The following is a 16372-nucleotide window of genomic DNA, read 5'->3' as shown; positions in this document are numbered from 1 at the left end:
CACGCAGATACGCCCCTGGTTCCACGTTAGGAGTCACGGACCAAGAAAGGGATCTAGTTGTCGTCGTTGATGATACATTGAAACCTTCTGCTCAGTGTGCTTCTGCAGCTAAGAAAGCAAATAGAATGTTAGGTATTATTAGGAAAGGAATGGAAAACAAAAATGAGGATGTTATAATGCCTTTGTATCGCTCCATGTGCAACCGCACCTCGAATATTGTGTTCAATTCTGGTCGCCGCATCTCAAAAAAGATATAGTGGAATTAGAAAAGGTACAGAGAAGGGCGACAAAAATGATGAAGGGGATGGGACGACTTCCCTATGAGGAAAGGCTAAAGCAGCTAGGGCTCTTCAGCTTGGAGAAAAGGCAGCTAAGGGGAGATATGATAGAGGTCTATAAAATAATGAGTAGAGTTGAACGGGTTGATGTGAAGTGTCTGTTCACGCTTTCCAAAAATACTAGGACTAGGGGGCATGCGATGAAGCTACAATGTAGTAAATTTCAAATGAATCTGAGAAAATTTTTCTTCACTCAACGTGTAATTAAACTCTGGAATTCGTTGCCAGAGAATGTGGTAAAGGCAGTTAGCTTAGCGGAATTTAAAAAAGGTTTGGATGGCTTCCTAAAGGAAAAGTCCATAGACCGTTATTAAATGGACTTGGGGAAAATCCACTATTTCTTGGATAGCAGTATAAAATGTTTTGTACATTTTTGGGATCTTGCCAGGTATTTGTGTCCTGGATTGGCCACTGTTGGAAACAGGATACTGGGCTCGATGGACCTTTGGTCTTTCCCAGTATGGCAATACTTATGTACTTACTAGTAAAAAAAGGCCCATTTCTGGCACAAATGAAACGGGCGCTAGCAAGGTTTTCCTTGTAGTGTGTATGTTTGAGAGAGTATGTGTGAGATTGAGTGTGTGTGAGACAGTGAGAGTGAATGTGCGAGTGTGTGTGTCTGAGAGAGAGCGAGAGTGCTGGGTGCGAGTGTGTCTTCTCTAGCCCCCCTGCAGCCACCGTGCAATTCTCCTCTCTCCCCTGCTTCCCCTCCAGCCACCTAGCGATTATACTTTTTCCCTTGCCCCCCTGCAGCCACCCACCGATGGCGTTCTCTCCCTTGCCCCCCCTCCAGCCAGCCTGCGAGTCTCCTCTGTCCCTTGCCCCCCTGCAGCCACGCAGCGAGTTTCCTGTGTCCCCTGCGCTCCCTCCAGGCACCCAGTGAGTCTTCTATATTCCCTGCCCCCCCTCCAGCCACCCTGCATTTGTTGTCTGTCTCCTGCCCCACCTGCAGCCACCCAGTGATTATCGTATCTCCCCTGCCCTCCCTGTAGCCACCCTGCTATTGTCCTGTGTCCCCTGGCCCCCCTGCAGCCACCCAGCGATTGTCCTCTGTCCCCTGCCCCCCCTCCAGGCACCCAGCAATTGTTCTGTCTCCCCTGCCCCCCCCCCGTCCAGCCAGCCAGTGATTTTCCTGTGTCCCCTACCCCCCTGCAGCCACCCTGCTATTTTGGTGTGTCTCCTGCCCCCCCCTCCCCCCGTGCAGCCAGCCAGCGATTATATTGTGTCCCTGGCCCCCTGCAGCCTCCCTGCGAATGTCCTCTCACCCTGCCCCTTTTGCCACGCCCCCCCAGAGTCCATCACCGTTCCCTTCCCCCCGATGTCTCTGTTGCCAGTGCACCCCCTTCCACCCCCACCCATGTCGTTGCTGCCGGTGCTCCCCCCTCTCCAAAGGCCCCCCCACCCCACTGACCTGCCGAAACAGAAACAGAAGATTTTAACGTGATGTCAATGCCCCTGCAGTACGAACCCATAGAGTAACATCTGCCCCGCCCTCGACGTCATCGCATTTTGACACGAGGGCGGAGCAGAGCTACAGTGCAGTAGAACGTTGGAGGTGAGAATGTGCTCCGCCCTCAACGTCATAATGTTTGACGCGAGGGCGGGGCCCAGAGACTGTGATTTTCGTGGCTTCAGAGCTTCAAACTTACGAACCTGGCTTCAGTGACGTCAGTCAAAATAGAACGTTGAGGGTGAGTTTTATATATATAGATGTGCAGTATTTGCACATTGGTATGTCTGGAGACCTTCAAAGACACAGTGACAAAAGGAAGAAGTCCGACTAGCATGGCGCAAAAAAGGGATGTGGGAAGATGGCGGACTGAGAGTACTTGGTGCGTGGTTGCTCCATTTCTGGATGATAAAAACACTTATCTTTATTACGTGGGGAAGTTTCTTCTTTTTCGAACTTTGAAATGCCGCATTCCAAGAGTAAAGGGGTGGTGAAGGCTTTGCCGCTTCCAGCTTGCACCTCCTCTCCATCTCAGCAAATGTTGAACCACTACGCCCAGAGAATTCCATAAGTTGAGACTGAAAGTAAGAGTCCAGCTGTAGGGGCAGATGAAGGAGCATCTGCCCCTCTCGGACTTGATGCTTGACGCTTCATTGTCGCCTCCACTCATCATTCCACCACCGTATCCAGCTGAGCAAAGGGTCAAAGATGATCTATCTGCTGCGGAAGTCGCAAGTGAGGGGAGCTCTGGTGGCGGTGTCAGACCCAATAAGCTGCAGGCTGATCTTGGAGCATTGCAAAAGCTTGCTCCTTCCACCATGGCGTCGCTGGAGAATATCTGGAAGGCTGTACAGCTTCTGACTACAACTGTTTTGAAAACTGCTCAAGAAACATCACTAATCGTGAGTTAAATGGATATGCTGACTTCCAATTTGGAATCAAATAGACAAGAATGTTTAAAGTCCTCGGAACAGACAGGTAAAGATATAAAAACTTTGCAATCTTAAGTTGCTGCAGTTATAAAAGATAGTACAAGATGATCACAAAAAATGGAACAAATCGAGAATTATAATAGAAGGTTAAACCTTCGAGTATTAAATTTTCCTGGTATGTCTCCGGTGGAGTTCTTCAACAAATATTTAATTGAAATATTACAGTATTCTTCATCCTCGATTCCTCCATTGAATAAAGTATATTATATACCATCTGTCAAAAAATTAACCAGAACTACCGGACCAGCTTAACCAGATTCCTGAACAGTACAGAGTACAGCAGCTATCCTGGAGGATTCTGTTTCTGAAGTAGCTGATCGTGCCACACTTCTGGTGTCCTTTGTATTTGAACAAGACCTGAATGCTGTTATGAGATTATTTTTTTCTTAACTCAGTCTTTATTTTGTGGACAGAAAATCTGGATCTATCCAGATGTAACTAAGAACGTCCAAGATAAAAGGAAATTATTCTTGGCTATGAGATCAGAAGTACGGGCTCTGGGGGCATCTTACTTATTAGCATATCTTATATGCTTTTTTGAACCTCAGCAGCTGAGAACCTTCTTAGATTTTTAAAAAAGGATTTTAGATCAGTCTAAAGCTTTCCTCATTTTTATTTTTTTTTCTTTTCATCTCCTTTGATTTATGCTGCCCCCTCCCCCACCCCTTAGTATTGGTGGTCTAAGGAAGAGTGAATATCTTTGATGCTTTTGGTAGATTATATGATTATTTTCTCTCTGTTTCTAGTACAAGTGTTTACTTGTTAAAATGTTATAAATGCTATAAATAAATAATTTAAAAAAGACAAAAGGAAGAAGGCCTTTAACTATAGACTTCAGGCCAGTGATTGGCAAAATGCCACAGGCATTCTGTGTAGTTCAAACAGTCACATGAATCCAACCATGAGATTCACCAATAGAGATCTCATGGGCTGTGTGAATACTCAGTGCCACAGTATTGCCATCCCTTTGCAAATGGCAGAAGTGAATTGGGAAGTGTGCCTCCTGTTTCACGGAACTGTTTTATTACACAGCACCTGTTTCTACAACTTCCCTTGTCACATATTAATTGGGTACTTGGCACAACATTTAAGGTGCCTGTTGAGACTTGGATTCAGGCTTCATTGCAATGTCTTCTCTGTAGATTTCTACCCTTATTAGCTCTTTTTTTGTTGGCAACTTGAGTAAATAGAATTCTTCGAGGACAAGCAGGCTGCTTGTTCTCACTGATGGGTGACGTCCACGGCAGCCCCTCCAATCGGAACACTTTTCTAGCAAAGTCCTTTGCTAGTCCTCGCACGCCGATGCGCACCGCGCATGCGCGTCCGTCTTCCCGCCCGAACCGGCTCGTGCCGGCCAGTCTTCTTTTGTCCGCGCTCGGTACGGTCGTGTTTCGCCGTTCGCGCCCCGAAAGTTGACCTCGCGCGTCGTTTATCGACTTCGTTCTAAAAAAAAAAAAAAAGAAAAGGTGTCGGAAGGAGACCTTTATGGTTTTCTCCCTTCCCGTACTTCTAGTTTTAGTTTTGCCCCGGTAAGTTTTCTTTCGTCGTCGGGGTAGGCCCTATTTAGGCCTCGGTTCGAAGTTTTCTTCCCCCTATTTTTGTGGTGCCATTTTCGCCATTTCGAGTTTTGATCTCGCCGGCGCGATTTTTCCGCCCATGACATCGAAGTGTTCCAGCGGCTTCAAGAAGTGCACCCAGTGCGCCCGGGTAATCTCGCTCACTGACAGGCACGCGTCGTGTCTTCAGTGTCTGGGGGCTGGGCACCGCCCGCAGGCCTGTAGTCTGTGTTCTCTTTTGCAAAAGCGGACTCAGGTAGCGAGATTAGCCCAGTGGAACGTTTTGTTCTCGGGCTCTTCGTCGGCATCGGCACCGGGAGTATCAACTGCTTCGACGTCGTCGGCGCTCAGACCTTCATCCTCGCCCCCGATTGCATCGAGTGCATCGAGGCATCGGCCCTCTGCATCGGGGCGACATCGGAGGGCTGCGTCGGCGTCGGTGGTATCGAGACCTCCTCGTCTGCTGATGTCGTCGGACGATGGTGCTTCATCTGGAGTGCAGGTGAGGGCTGTCCATTCCCCTGCTGGTGGCGGTGAGCCTTCGGGTGGGTCTCCCCCTACCCTGAGGGCTCCTGCGGTACAGCCCCCCTGAGACCCACCTCCTTCGGCCTCGGCCCCGAGGAAGAGACGGCTGGATTCTACGTCCTCCTCGTCGGTGCCGGGAAGCTCCGGTGACATGCTTCGTCCCAAAAAGTCGAAGAAGCATCGTCACCGGTCCCCTTCCCGTGTCGGCACCGAGAGCTCTGGGTCGCCGAGGGAGTCGGCACCCAGTAGGCATCGGCACCGAGAGGACCGCTCGCCCTCTGTTCAAGAGGTGTCAGTGCACTCCCCTTTGGACAGCCCGGAACAGCCTCCACGCCCGGAACAGGTTCTGACATCGACTCCTGCATCGGCTTCCATGTCTTTTTCCACAGCCGCTCTGCACGAGAGCCTCCGGGCCGTTCTCCCAGAGATCCTGGGAGAGCTGTTGCGCCCTACCCCTCCGGTACCGGGGGTGCTTGCGCCGCTGGTACCGTCGAGCCAGGCGCCGGCTGGCCCATTGCCCGGGTTGAGGTCTCCGACATCGGTGCCGCTTGCGGTACCGAGTGCGGTAGCCTCCCAGGAAGGCTCCCCGACTACGTCGGCGGAGGGAGCTTCGCCGGTGCGGGCGAGGGAGTCTACCTCTCGACGCTCCCACCGTGGCCGTGGTTCCACGGAGTCGAGCCGGGCACGGTTGCAGACACAGGTCCGTGAACTTGTGTCTGACACCGATGGTGAGGCCTCGTGGGAAGAGGAAGAGGACATCAGATATTTCTCTGACGAGGAGTCTGAGGGTCTTCCTTCTGATCCCACTCCCTCTCCTGAAAGGCAGCTTTCTCCTCCTGAGAGCCTGTCTTTCGCTTCCTTTGTCCGGGAGATGTCTACGGCCATCCCCTTCCCGGTGGTTGTGGAGGACGAGCCCAGGGCTGAAATGTTTGAGCTCCTGGACTATCCTTCTCCACCTAAGGAAGCGTCCACAGTACCCATGCATCATGTCCTCTAAAAGACATTGCTGGTGAACTGGACCAAGCCTCTAACTAATCCCCACATTCCCAAGAAGATCGAGTCCCAGTACCGGATCCATGGGGACCCAGAGCTGATGCGCACTCAGTTGCCTCATGACTCTGGAGTTGTGGATTTGGCCCTAAAGAAGGCCAAGAGTTCTATGGAGCATGCTTCGGCGCCCCTGGGCAAGGACTCTAGAACCTTGGACTCCTTTGGGAGGAAGGCCTACCATTCTTCTATGCTCGTGGCCAAAATTCAGTCCTACCAGCTCTACACGAGCATACACATGCGGAACAATGTGCGGCAGTTGGCGGGCTTGGTGGACAAGCTCCCCCCTGAGCAAGCCAAGCCTTTTCAGGAGGTGGTCAGGCAGCTGAAGGCGTGCAGAAAATTCCTGGCCAGAGGGGTGTATGACACCTTTGATGTTGCGTCCAGGGCCGCTGCTCAAAGTGTGGTGATGCGCAGACTCTCATGGCTGCGTGCCTCCGACCTGGAGAATAGAATCCAGCAGCGGATTGCGGACTCGCCTTGCCGTGCGGATAATATTTTTGGAGAGAAAGTCGAGCAGGTGGTAGAGCAGCTCCACCAGCGGGACACCGCTTTCGACAAGTTCTCCCGCCGGCAGCCTTCAGCCTCTACCTCTACAGGTAGAAGATTTTTTGGGGGAAGGAAGACTGTTCCCTACTCTTCTGGCAAGCGTAGGTACAATCCTCCTTCTCGACAGCCTGCGGCCCAGGCTAAGCCCCAGCGCGCTCGCTCTCGTCAGCAGCGTGCGACTCAGCAAGGCCCCTCGGCTCCCCAGAAAAAGCAAGGGACGAGCTTTTGACTGGCTCCAGCAGAGCATAGCCGACATCTAAGTGCCAGTGCCGGGCGACCTGCCAGTCGGAGGGAGGTTGAAAGCTTTTCACCAAAGGTGGCCTCTCATAACCTCCGATCAGTGGGTTCTCCAAATAGTCCGGCAAGGATACACCCTCAATTTGGCCTCAAAACCTCCAAATTGTCCACCGGGAGCTCAGTCTTACAGCTTCCAGCACAAGCAGGTACTTGCAGAGGAACTCTCCGCCCTTCTCAGCGCCAATGCGGCCGAGCCCGTGCCATCCGGGCAAGAAGGGCTGGGATTCTATTCCAGGTACTTCCTTGTGGAAAAGAAAACAGGGGGATGCGTCCCATCCTAGACCTAAGGGCCCTGAACAAATATCTGGTCAAAGAAAAGTTCAGGATGCTTTCCCTGGGCACCCTTCTCCCCATGATTCAGGAAAACGATTGGCTATGCTCTCTGGACTTGAAGGACGCCTACACACACATCCCAATACTGCCAGCTCACAGACAGTATCTGCGATTTCAGCTGGGCACACGTCACTTCCAGTACTGTGTGCTACCCTTTGGGCTCGCCTCTGCGCCCAGAGTGTTCACGAAGTGCTTGGCTGTAGTAGCAGCGGCACCGCAGACTGGGGGTACACGTGTTCCCATATCTCGACGATTGGCTGGTGAAAAACACATCCGAGGCAGGAGCCCTGCAGTCCATGCAGATGACTATTCGCCTCCTGGAGCTACTGGGGTTTGTGATAAATTATCCAAAGTCCCATCTTCTCCCAGTGCAGAAACTCGAATTCATAGGAGCTCTGCTGGATTCTCGGACGGCTCGCGCCTATCTCCCAGAGACGAGAGCCAACAACTTGTTGTCCCTCGTCTCGCGGGTGCGAGCGTCCCAGCAGATCACAGCTCGGCAGATGTTGAGATTGCTGGGCCACATGGCCTCCACAGTTCATGTGACTCCCATGGCCCACCTTCATATGAGATCTGCTCAATGGACCCTAGATTCCCAGTGGTTTCAGGCTGCTGGGGATCTAGAAGACGTGATCCACCTGTCCACGACTTTTCTCAAATCCCTGTATTGGTGGACGATTTGGTCCAATTTGACTCTGGGACGCCCTTTCCAAATTCCTCAGCCACAAAAAGTGCTGACTACGGATGCGTCTCTCCTGGGGTGGTGAGCTCATGTCGATGGACTTCACACCCAAGAAAGCTGGTCCCTCCAGGAACGCGATCTGCAGATCAATCTCCTGGAGTTATGAGCGGTCTGGAATGCTCTGAAGGCTTTCAGAGATCGGCTGTCCCATCAAATTATCCAAATTTAGACAGACAACCAGGTTGCCATGTATTACATCAACAAGCAGGGGGGCACCGGATCTCGCCCCCTGTGTCAGGAAGCCGTCAGCATGTGGCTCTGGGCTTGCCATCACGGCATGGTGCTCCAAGCCACATATCTGGCAGGCGTAAACAACAGTCTGGCCGACAGGTTGAGCAGGATTATGCAACCTCACGAGTGGTCGCTCAATTCCCGTGTAGTGCGACAGATCTTCCAGGTGTGGGGCACCCCCTTGGTAGATCTCTTCGCATCTCGAGCCAACCACAAAGTCCCTCAGTTCTGTTCCAGGCTTCAGGCCCACGGCAGACTGGCATCGGATGCCTTCCTCCTGGACTGGGGGGAGGGTCTGCTGTATGCTTATCCTCCCATACCTCTGGTGGGGAAGACTTTGTTGAAAGTCAAGCAAGACCGAGGCACCATGATTCTGATTGCTCCTTTTTGGCCGCGTCAGATCTGGTTCCCTCGTCTTCTGGAGTTGTCCTCCGAAGAACCGTGGAGATTGGAGTGTTTTCCGACCCTCAACACACAGGACGAAGGGGCGCTTCTGCATCCCAACCTCCGGTCCCTGGCTCTCACGGCCTGGATGTTGAGAGCGTAGACTTTGCCTCTTTGGGTCTGTCAGAGGGTGTCTCCCGCATCTTGCTTGCTTCCAGGAAAGATTCCACTAAGAGGAGTTACTTCTTTTTATGAAGGAGATTGGCCGTCTGGTGTGACAGCAAGGCCCTAGATCCTCGCTCTTGTCCTACACAGACCCTGCTTGAATACCTTCTGCACCTGTCTGAGTCTGGTCTCAAGACCAACTCTGTAAGGGTTCACCTTAGTGCAATTAGTGCATACCATTACCATGTGGAAGGTAAGCCGATCTCAGGACAGCCTTTAGTTGTTCGCTTCATGAGAGGTTTGCTTTTGTCAAAGCCCCCTGTCAAGCCTCCTACAGTGTCATGGGATCTCAATGTCGCTCTCTCCCAGCTGATGAAACCTCCTTTTGAGCCACTGAACTCCTGCCATCTGAAGTACTTGACCTGGAAGGTCATTTTCTTGGTGGCAGTTACTTCAGCTCGTAGAGTCAGTGAGCTTCAGGCCCTGGTAGCCCAGGCCCCTTACACCAAATTTCATCATAACAGAGTAGTCCTCCGCACTCACCCTAAGTTCTTGCCAAAGGTTGTGTCGGAGTTCCATCTGAACCAGTCAATTGTCTTGCCAACATTCTTTCCCCGTCCTCATTCCTGCCCTGCTGAACGTCAGCTGCACACATTGGACTGCAAGAGAGCATTGGCCTTCTATCTGGAGCGGACACAGCCCAACAGACAGTCCGCCCAATTGTTTGTTTCTTTTGATCCCAACAGGAGGGGAATGGCTGTGGGAAAACGCACCATATCCAATTGGCTAGCAGATTGCATTTCCTTCACTTACGCCCAGGCTGGGCTGGCTCTTGAGGGTCATGTCACGGCTCATAATGTTAGAGCCATGGCAGCGTCGGTAGCCCACTTGAAGTCAGCCACTATTGAAGAGATTTGCAAAGCTGCGATGTGGTCATCTGTCCACACATTCACATCTCATTACTGCCTGCAGCAGGATACCCGACGCGACAGTCGGTTCGGGCAGTCAGTGCTTCAGAATCTGTTCGGGGTTTAGAATCCAACTCCACCCCCCTAGGCCCATATTTGTTCTGTTCCAGGCTGCACTCTCAGTTAGTTGGTAAATTTTTTAGGTCAATCTCAGTTATGTCCTCGCCGTTGCGAGGCCCAGTTGACCATGGTTGTTGTTTTGAGTGAGCCTGGGGGCTAGGGATACCCCATCAGTGAGAACAAGCAGCCTGCTTGTCCTCGGAGAAAGCGAATGCTACATACCTGTAGAAGGCAATGAAGGGTTAAGTGACTTGCCCAAGGTCACAAGGATATGCAGTGGGAATTGAACCCAGGTTGCCAGGATCAAAGCCCACTGCACTAACCATTAGGCCACTCCTCCACTCCACTCCATGCTCACTACAAAATTTAATCAGGGAAGTTGACCGTTTCATCTAGATCAGTTATACATTTGTATGGTATTTTTTCCTATTTTCATTTTTTCTTGTCCTCATCTGCTGACTAGTCTGCACTCATTCAACTGTAGACGTGTGCTAATATAGCAACCAAACCATCTAAACATAAACACCACCAAATGATGCTAGCTGGTTTTACACAGCCGGTGTCTCATCTCTAGCTCCCGTTACATTCCAATACTTGGGAACAAAATTCATATTCACATGTATTCTCAACATTGGAGAGATTTCATATGGGTCCCTGTCATTGTGCGTGTACTAAGACCATAGCTTCTCCAGTAGTGATTTTACAGTAGAATCACAGCACAGATACACCTGTTTAGGAGCGTGAAGATCTGAGGCATCAGGGTTCTGCACTTCAGAATTATCCATTAGTTTGTCTTCTAATGCAGCTTTTCAAGCTTTATCACATGTAGAAAACCTGAACAAGTATTTCTTGAAGCTCAATATTTAAAGCTTGCACAACCTAGTTCACAATACTATCCATTTGGAAAGCATATGTATCTCTGGCATATTCTCTTCTGAAATGCTCTAGTTGGGCTTAGGCTGTATTGTTCACAATTTTCCCTTATTGACTTCTACCTACCACAGCAGTTACTCCCAGGTTCCAAGGGCCTCATCCACGTTCGGAAAATCGAACACCTTTGCACCCTCAACTTGGAAGTCACTCTTGTGTTGCGTGTCCATGGAGAAAGTGTGGTTACTTTACTGTAACGGGGATTCTCTGTGAGCAGCAGGATAAGTCAAACACACAGTCCCTCCCACTTTCCCTTTTGATTGAAGTTGCCTACGCTATGTAATAGACTGAGAGGGAGGGGCAATGGTCACTGAAGAGGCAGCACTTGCACATGCCCAGAGAGTTGGAGGAGGGGGGGAACACTGACCAGACAGAGAGATGAGGGATCCTGCGACAACACAGTGGCACAGGCAGACGGAAGGGGTTCTTTCACTCTGTGTCTCTCTCACTCTCAAACACTGTCTACAACACACACTATGTCTCACACTGGATCACATTCACTATGTGTCACACAGTCACTCTCAAACACTCTCTCACTCTCATACACTCTCGCTGTGGCTCACATATCCACTCAAAACACACTGTCAATTTTGCACACAAACACTCTCTAACAGACACACTTGCAGCCACAAACATTCAATCTGTCTCTCTCACATAGTCACTCTCACACAAACTCTCTCAAACATACACACTCCGAGGAAAACCTTGCTAGCGCCCGTTTCATTTCTGTCAGAAACGGGCCTTTTTTACTAGTAATAAATAAATGCAGTGGTAGGCTTATGCTTATACAAGATACATGTTTGTAAGTTTACCTGCTTATCAGTCAGGCAGTTTTATACAGGCCATTTCTGTGGTTAAGCAATGCTTTCCCATGGAAATGCTTTCAACAATTACTCTCTGGATTTAAAGGAACCACCAGCAGGATTTCTTGCAAATAATGTAAAATTAAAGAAAGTATTTAAAGCAGTGGTATAGCCATGGATGGGCTATGTGGCAGGGGCCCACCTCTCTGGGCTCAGACCCACCCAGCAGTGGCACACCCTTGCTGTAACAGGCAGGGGTCCAATGCCCTACCAACCGAAGACATCCTCTGAAGATACCCAGAACTCCCTTCTGCCAAGATTGGCAGTTAGTTGCAGCATTTGAGCCGCTGATGCCAGCACTTTGTGCATGCTGTTTTCAAGGTGCCAACATTATTTTTTTTTTGGGGGGGGGGGGGGGGGGAGTCATTGGGAGACAGTGATGAAAGTTCATGTTCACCCATTTTTCACATAGGCCCAACCAAAGGCTGTCTAGTTATGCCACTGATTTAAAGGCAAGGGCATGCAAGACCCATAAGACAGACATTTTAAGGTCACAAGTTAAAATCACCTAATTTTTCAGCAGTCTTGTAAAAGCAACCTGGTAAGTATATCTGTGCGTTCATTTTACTTTGTTCTCTACCTATAGTTCTTATGTGAAACAAATTCTACAGTTAGTCATCTGTTGTATTTTTAGACAGTTAAATCCCAAGCGGAACCAACAGAGAAACACACAGAAACCTGTACAGCTGCCTCACCTGCCCCCAAACCAAAACGAGAAGAGAATCCACAGGTATTAGAATGAAATATGTTATCTTTTTCATATATTCATCTTCTGCCTTTAAGAAAAGCTTCCAAACAGATTTTAAATTTATTTCATTTAACTTTGGTTAAGGACTGAACTTTTTCCTCATTCTGTGACTCCTATACAAGGCAGACCTAATGCATGATTCTGTTTGCATGGTGCATGTCTGAAATCAGTTTAGAATTTGGGAGGGGTAGGCTGAAGTGGAAATAACCTGCAGTCAGTGCTTCTCACACAAATAAAGGAGCCTTGCAATTTCCCTTTCCACATTTGCATATCTTGGTGTTTGAAAAGCCCCAAAAAGCAACATAAGAGGGTAGTTATTAAGATGTGTTCAGGGAATAACACACAATATAATGTGTGTTAAATTTCAAAACTGCATTAGTGTATGCCACTGCAAGCTGTATAATAATGAGAAGCATATGGGTGCAAAACACCTCATTATTATGCAAATTGATTAATGCAACTTGCATTATGCCATAAGCTCTGTTTTTTGTGGACAAGTAACACCAGCTGAAAGCATGTCATTATTCCCCCCAATGTTCAGCCGGTGTCAGGCTGCACAGTGACTGCCCAAAGCTGGCAGTCGGACCAGATAGTCAATGCTGAGCTGCATTCAGTGACAGGCATTGAATATTCGGTTTCATTTTTGACCGCAGAAACTTAACAGGTTAAGCCAATATTCAGCGCTAACCAATTAAGTGCTTATTGGTTAGAGATAGGCCTGCTATTTATGCGGCCTGTTTTAACCACTAAACATAGCTGACTTGACGCTGAATATCTGCGCCTAACCAGCTATGTCACACAAGTTATCTCTTGTTGAATATCCGTGGTTAAATGCTAAGCTACTATTTAACCCACCAGGAGCCATTCCTGGCTAGTTAAATAGTTTTGAATATCGGCCAGAGTATTTCTATCTGAGAGCAACCTGCAACTCGATGGAGCCAGAGCTGCACAAATGGAACAGTGCTCCAGGGGTCTTTCCCTCCCCCTCTGCAGAGACTCCCCCAAAGATACCCCACCCCCCAATGACATATTTCATACTTGTAATATAAATTACAAGTAAGCACCACTTTGCACTCTTCCCAAAGTCATCCCTCATAGACACCCCCAGACCTATCTCAGTCGATCCCTAGTAGTCTAGAGTATCTGGGGCAGGAGCAATCCCCAATTGCTCCTGCACCTGCCAGTGTGGATTCAAAATGGTGTTGGCAACCCCCTAGAGGTAGTCTCATGGTGCTACTGCTAAGTGTGAAGCCGCCATATAACAGCATTTCCAGGGACGTGTTTTGGCTGAGACAGGAAAATAACACATATAAATTGTATTTTGAAGTCCAGGGGTTAGATTTATTAAAGTGCATTACCATGTTGGAATACAGATATGAAGTTTGTTATGGGGGGAGGGATGTCTTAATTTTGCAGCTCTGCCTTTAAGAAAAGCTCCCTGGGAGTGTCAGGCCTGTGTTAGCAACTCCATTCTTCCAGGAAACAGAATAATGCAGCTTGCAAGGTTGATTGCATGTTTTTTTGTTTTGTTTTAATTTTATATTTATTGAATTTCTAATTAGCATTACAAGAAATGAATGAATATGCATCCAACTTGTCAGAAAATGAGATATAAAAAGAAATAAAACAAAGGAAACAATTCACAGAAATAATATCTCCTCTGTAGTCCTCAGTACTGGGGGGTGGGGGGGGAGGCTTCAGTAACTTTGAGAGAGACTTAAAGGAAATTATTTTCAGATCAGGTAAAGAACTTCTAGAAATTGGCCTAAGAGCACATCACCCAAAGATTGACCTGAGTTTCTCTTTCAATTTAGTACATGGCAGTCAACCTAACTGGAGAGCAACACTGCCATCAAGAAATGATTTACGTTTGTTTAGAGTCATAACATACAAAATGTACATTTTGTAATTTAACTAAACATTTAGAAGGAAATCTCAAAAAGGGCAATGGGACTTGATATACCGCCTTTCTGTGTTGTTGTTTTTTTTTATTTTGCAACTGCATTCAAAGCAGTTTACATAGTATATACAGGTACTTATTTGTACCTGGGGCAATGGAGGGTTAAATGACTTGCCCAGAGTCACAAAGAGCTGCAGTAGGAATTGAACCCAGTTCCCCAGGATTAAAGTCTACTGCACTAACCACTAGGCTACTCCTCCACCAATTTGAATTGCCCTTGCACATTGCTCCAGGAAAGACCTACAACTCTTCTGGGTCTCCCTGCACAGGTCAGGAAAACACAATGGGCCATATATTCAAAGCAATTTAACTGGTGTCATTATTATGTAATATTCATTATGGTAAACTAAAATGCATTACAGTAAAATGAATGCACAATTTTGCTGTTCAACACACATTAAAAGGCAAATACCATGTGCTGTTCCCTTAAAGCCCCCTTAATATGAATGTAGCAGTTTCTTATGAGGGTTCCATATTTCCTGCAAACATATAACTTTTCAAACTGAATTGGTAGGCAAGTTAAATTCTATATAGCATAGTTACTTGTTTCGTCTAGAGTGTGTGGCACTTTCCACAAAGGTATCTTGACTCCAAGTTCCCTATCAGTTTGTATGATAGATGTGGGCTTCTCTACAGTAACTCTTATCCTGTGTGATTTTTTTTTTTTCTTGACACAGAAACTTGCCTTCATGGTTTCACTGGGACTGGTAACACATGACCACCTTGAAGGTAAGCATATAGAATGAGACGGTAGACTAAACACCATTGATGTACTATGGTAGGTACCACCATTTTCAAACATAGCATTATTATATTTTCTATATAAATGATGGTGCACTTGTTGCTGTACAGTATGTACACGTAAGTACAATGAATGCCTGTATAAAGCACTTAGATGAATCTAGATGAATGTAGAGAATAATAAAGGACCCTATGTACTAAAGTTTAAAGTGACTTTGCAAAAGTGGACTTCATGTGAAAAAAAAGCACAAGATACATGGAAATACACAAAAACGCTAAAGTTCAGGCATTTTATGCTATTTATTTATGCAGTCACTTTGTAAAAGTACACATCCCTGTATAAACATTCGTGTAAAGTCCACTTCACATGAAAGTTTATGTAAATGTTACGTTAATGAGCCACTGCAATGCAAAATCATACAAAGCAGCTTGCTTTCTTGCTTGTTTGTTTGTTTATTTATCTCACTATTTCCATAAGCAAGTTTCAGTTCAAAGTGGCTTACATGTAGCTGGTATGTGGCTGTTACAGTGGTGTATAGTGGTTACAGTGTATTTAGAGTTTGGCAGTGAGCGTGATTGCTTTGTTGGCCTGTTTTCACAGAAAAAAACAACTTCAGTTCAAGAAATGTAGTTTTTTTTTTTAGGGAGCATGTGGTGGAACAATAAGATTACCAGCCTGAATTGCAGGTTCCTCTGACTGGGGATAGGACCTCTTCTACCTGGTGGTTCAGTAGGCCCAATGCCCCCTCCCAGCCCTGATGCAAGGCTAAAACATTTTAAACCCCTCCTCCCCGAAGCTCCGACCCTTACTTAAGTAAAACTGAGGGTCGGCCAGCCTGGCACCCCGATTCACCCTAAGAGGTCTAGACGGCAAAGGGGGGAGGAGCTCCACCTGACCCTAGTGGCAGTCTCGCAGTTCTACCACTAGGGGTCAGATTGTTTAGCATTACTATGCAACAATCTGACTGCAAGACTACCACTAAGGGTTAAATGTGGTACTCATGTCCCAATCATTCCCTTGGACCCTTTAAGGTGAATCAGGGTGTCTGGGGTGGGCCAGACCACTTAGGTAAGGAAAGCGGATTGCCTTCACTTAGCTGCCAGCTCCCAGACCAGGCCAAACACACCAGATAACATGCTGAACTGCTATGACATACCTGCAGTGTGTCACCTTCCTTTATTTCCAGATATCTTGGAAGCAGGTGGAGGGAAAGCAGATTGCTTGCTTGCACTAGCAGACGTGCTGAACTGCTGTGACTTACCTGCATCATGTTATCTCCATTTTTTTCACAAGACATACTGGAAACAACTGGAAGGAAAGAGGAGAGTGTGATCACTTCAGACCCTCTGACTAAGTCCCAGTCTAGCATAGCACCATAGCAGAACAGGAGACAGGCCTGGAGGAGACTGCACTGAAGGCTTTTTTTTTTTTGTTCGTTTTGTTTTGGGGTTTTTTTTTTAATTCTTCTTCCAAAAACTTTAATTGGTTGGCC

At 47.8% G+C, this 16372-nt stretch overlaps 1 protein-coding gene across 3 annotated transcripts in view; it reads left to right on the top strand.

Moving 5' to 3' along the window:
* Positions 1-16372, top strand: part of PHF21A (PHD finger protein 21A) — a 364795-nt gene that overhangs the window by 266543 nt on the left and 81880 nt on the right. For all 3 annotated transcript variants that reach the window (XM_030200848.1, XM_030200845.1, XM_030200847.1), the window contains 2 exons: positions 12065-12160; positions 14816-14867. In XM_030200848.1, the coding sequence (XP_030056708.1) occupies positions 12065-12160; positions 14816-14867 (148 nt within the window). The remainder of the gene's footprint in view (positions 1-12064; positions 12161-14815; positions 14868-16372) is intronic.

The sequence above is a fragment of the Microcaecilia unicolor genome, chromosome 4, assembly GCF_901765095.1.
Source record: "Microcaecilia unicolor chromosome 4, aMicUni1.1, whole genome shotgun sequence".
In the NCBI taxonomy this organism is placed as follows: Eukaryota; Metazoa; Chordata; class Amphibia; order Gymnophiona; family Siphonopidae; genus Microcaecilia; species Microcaecilia unicolor.
This window is presented reverse-complemented; position numbering and strand designations above follow the sequence as displayed.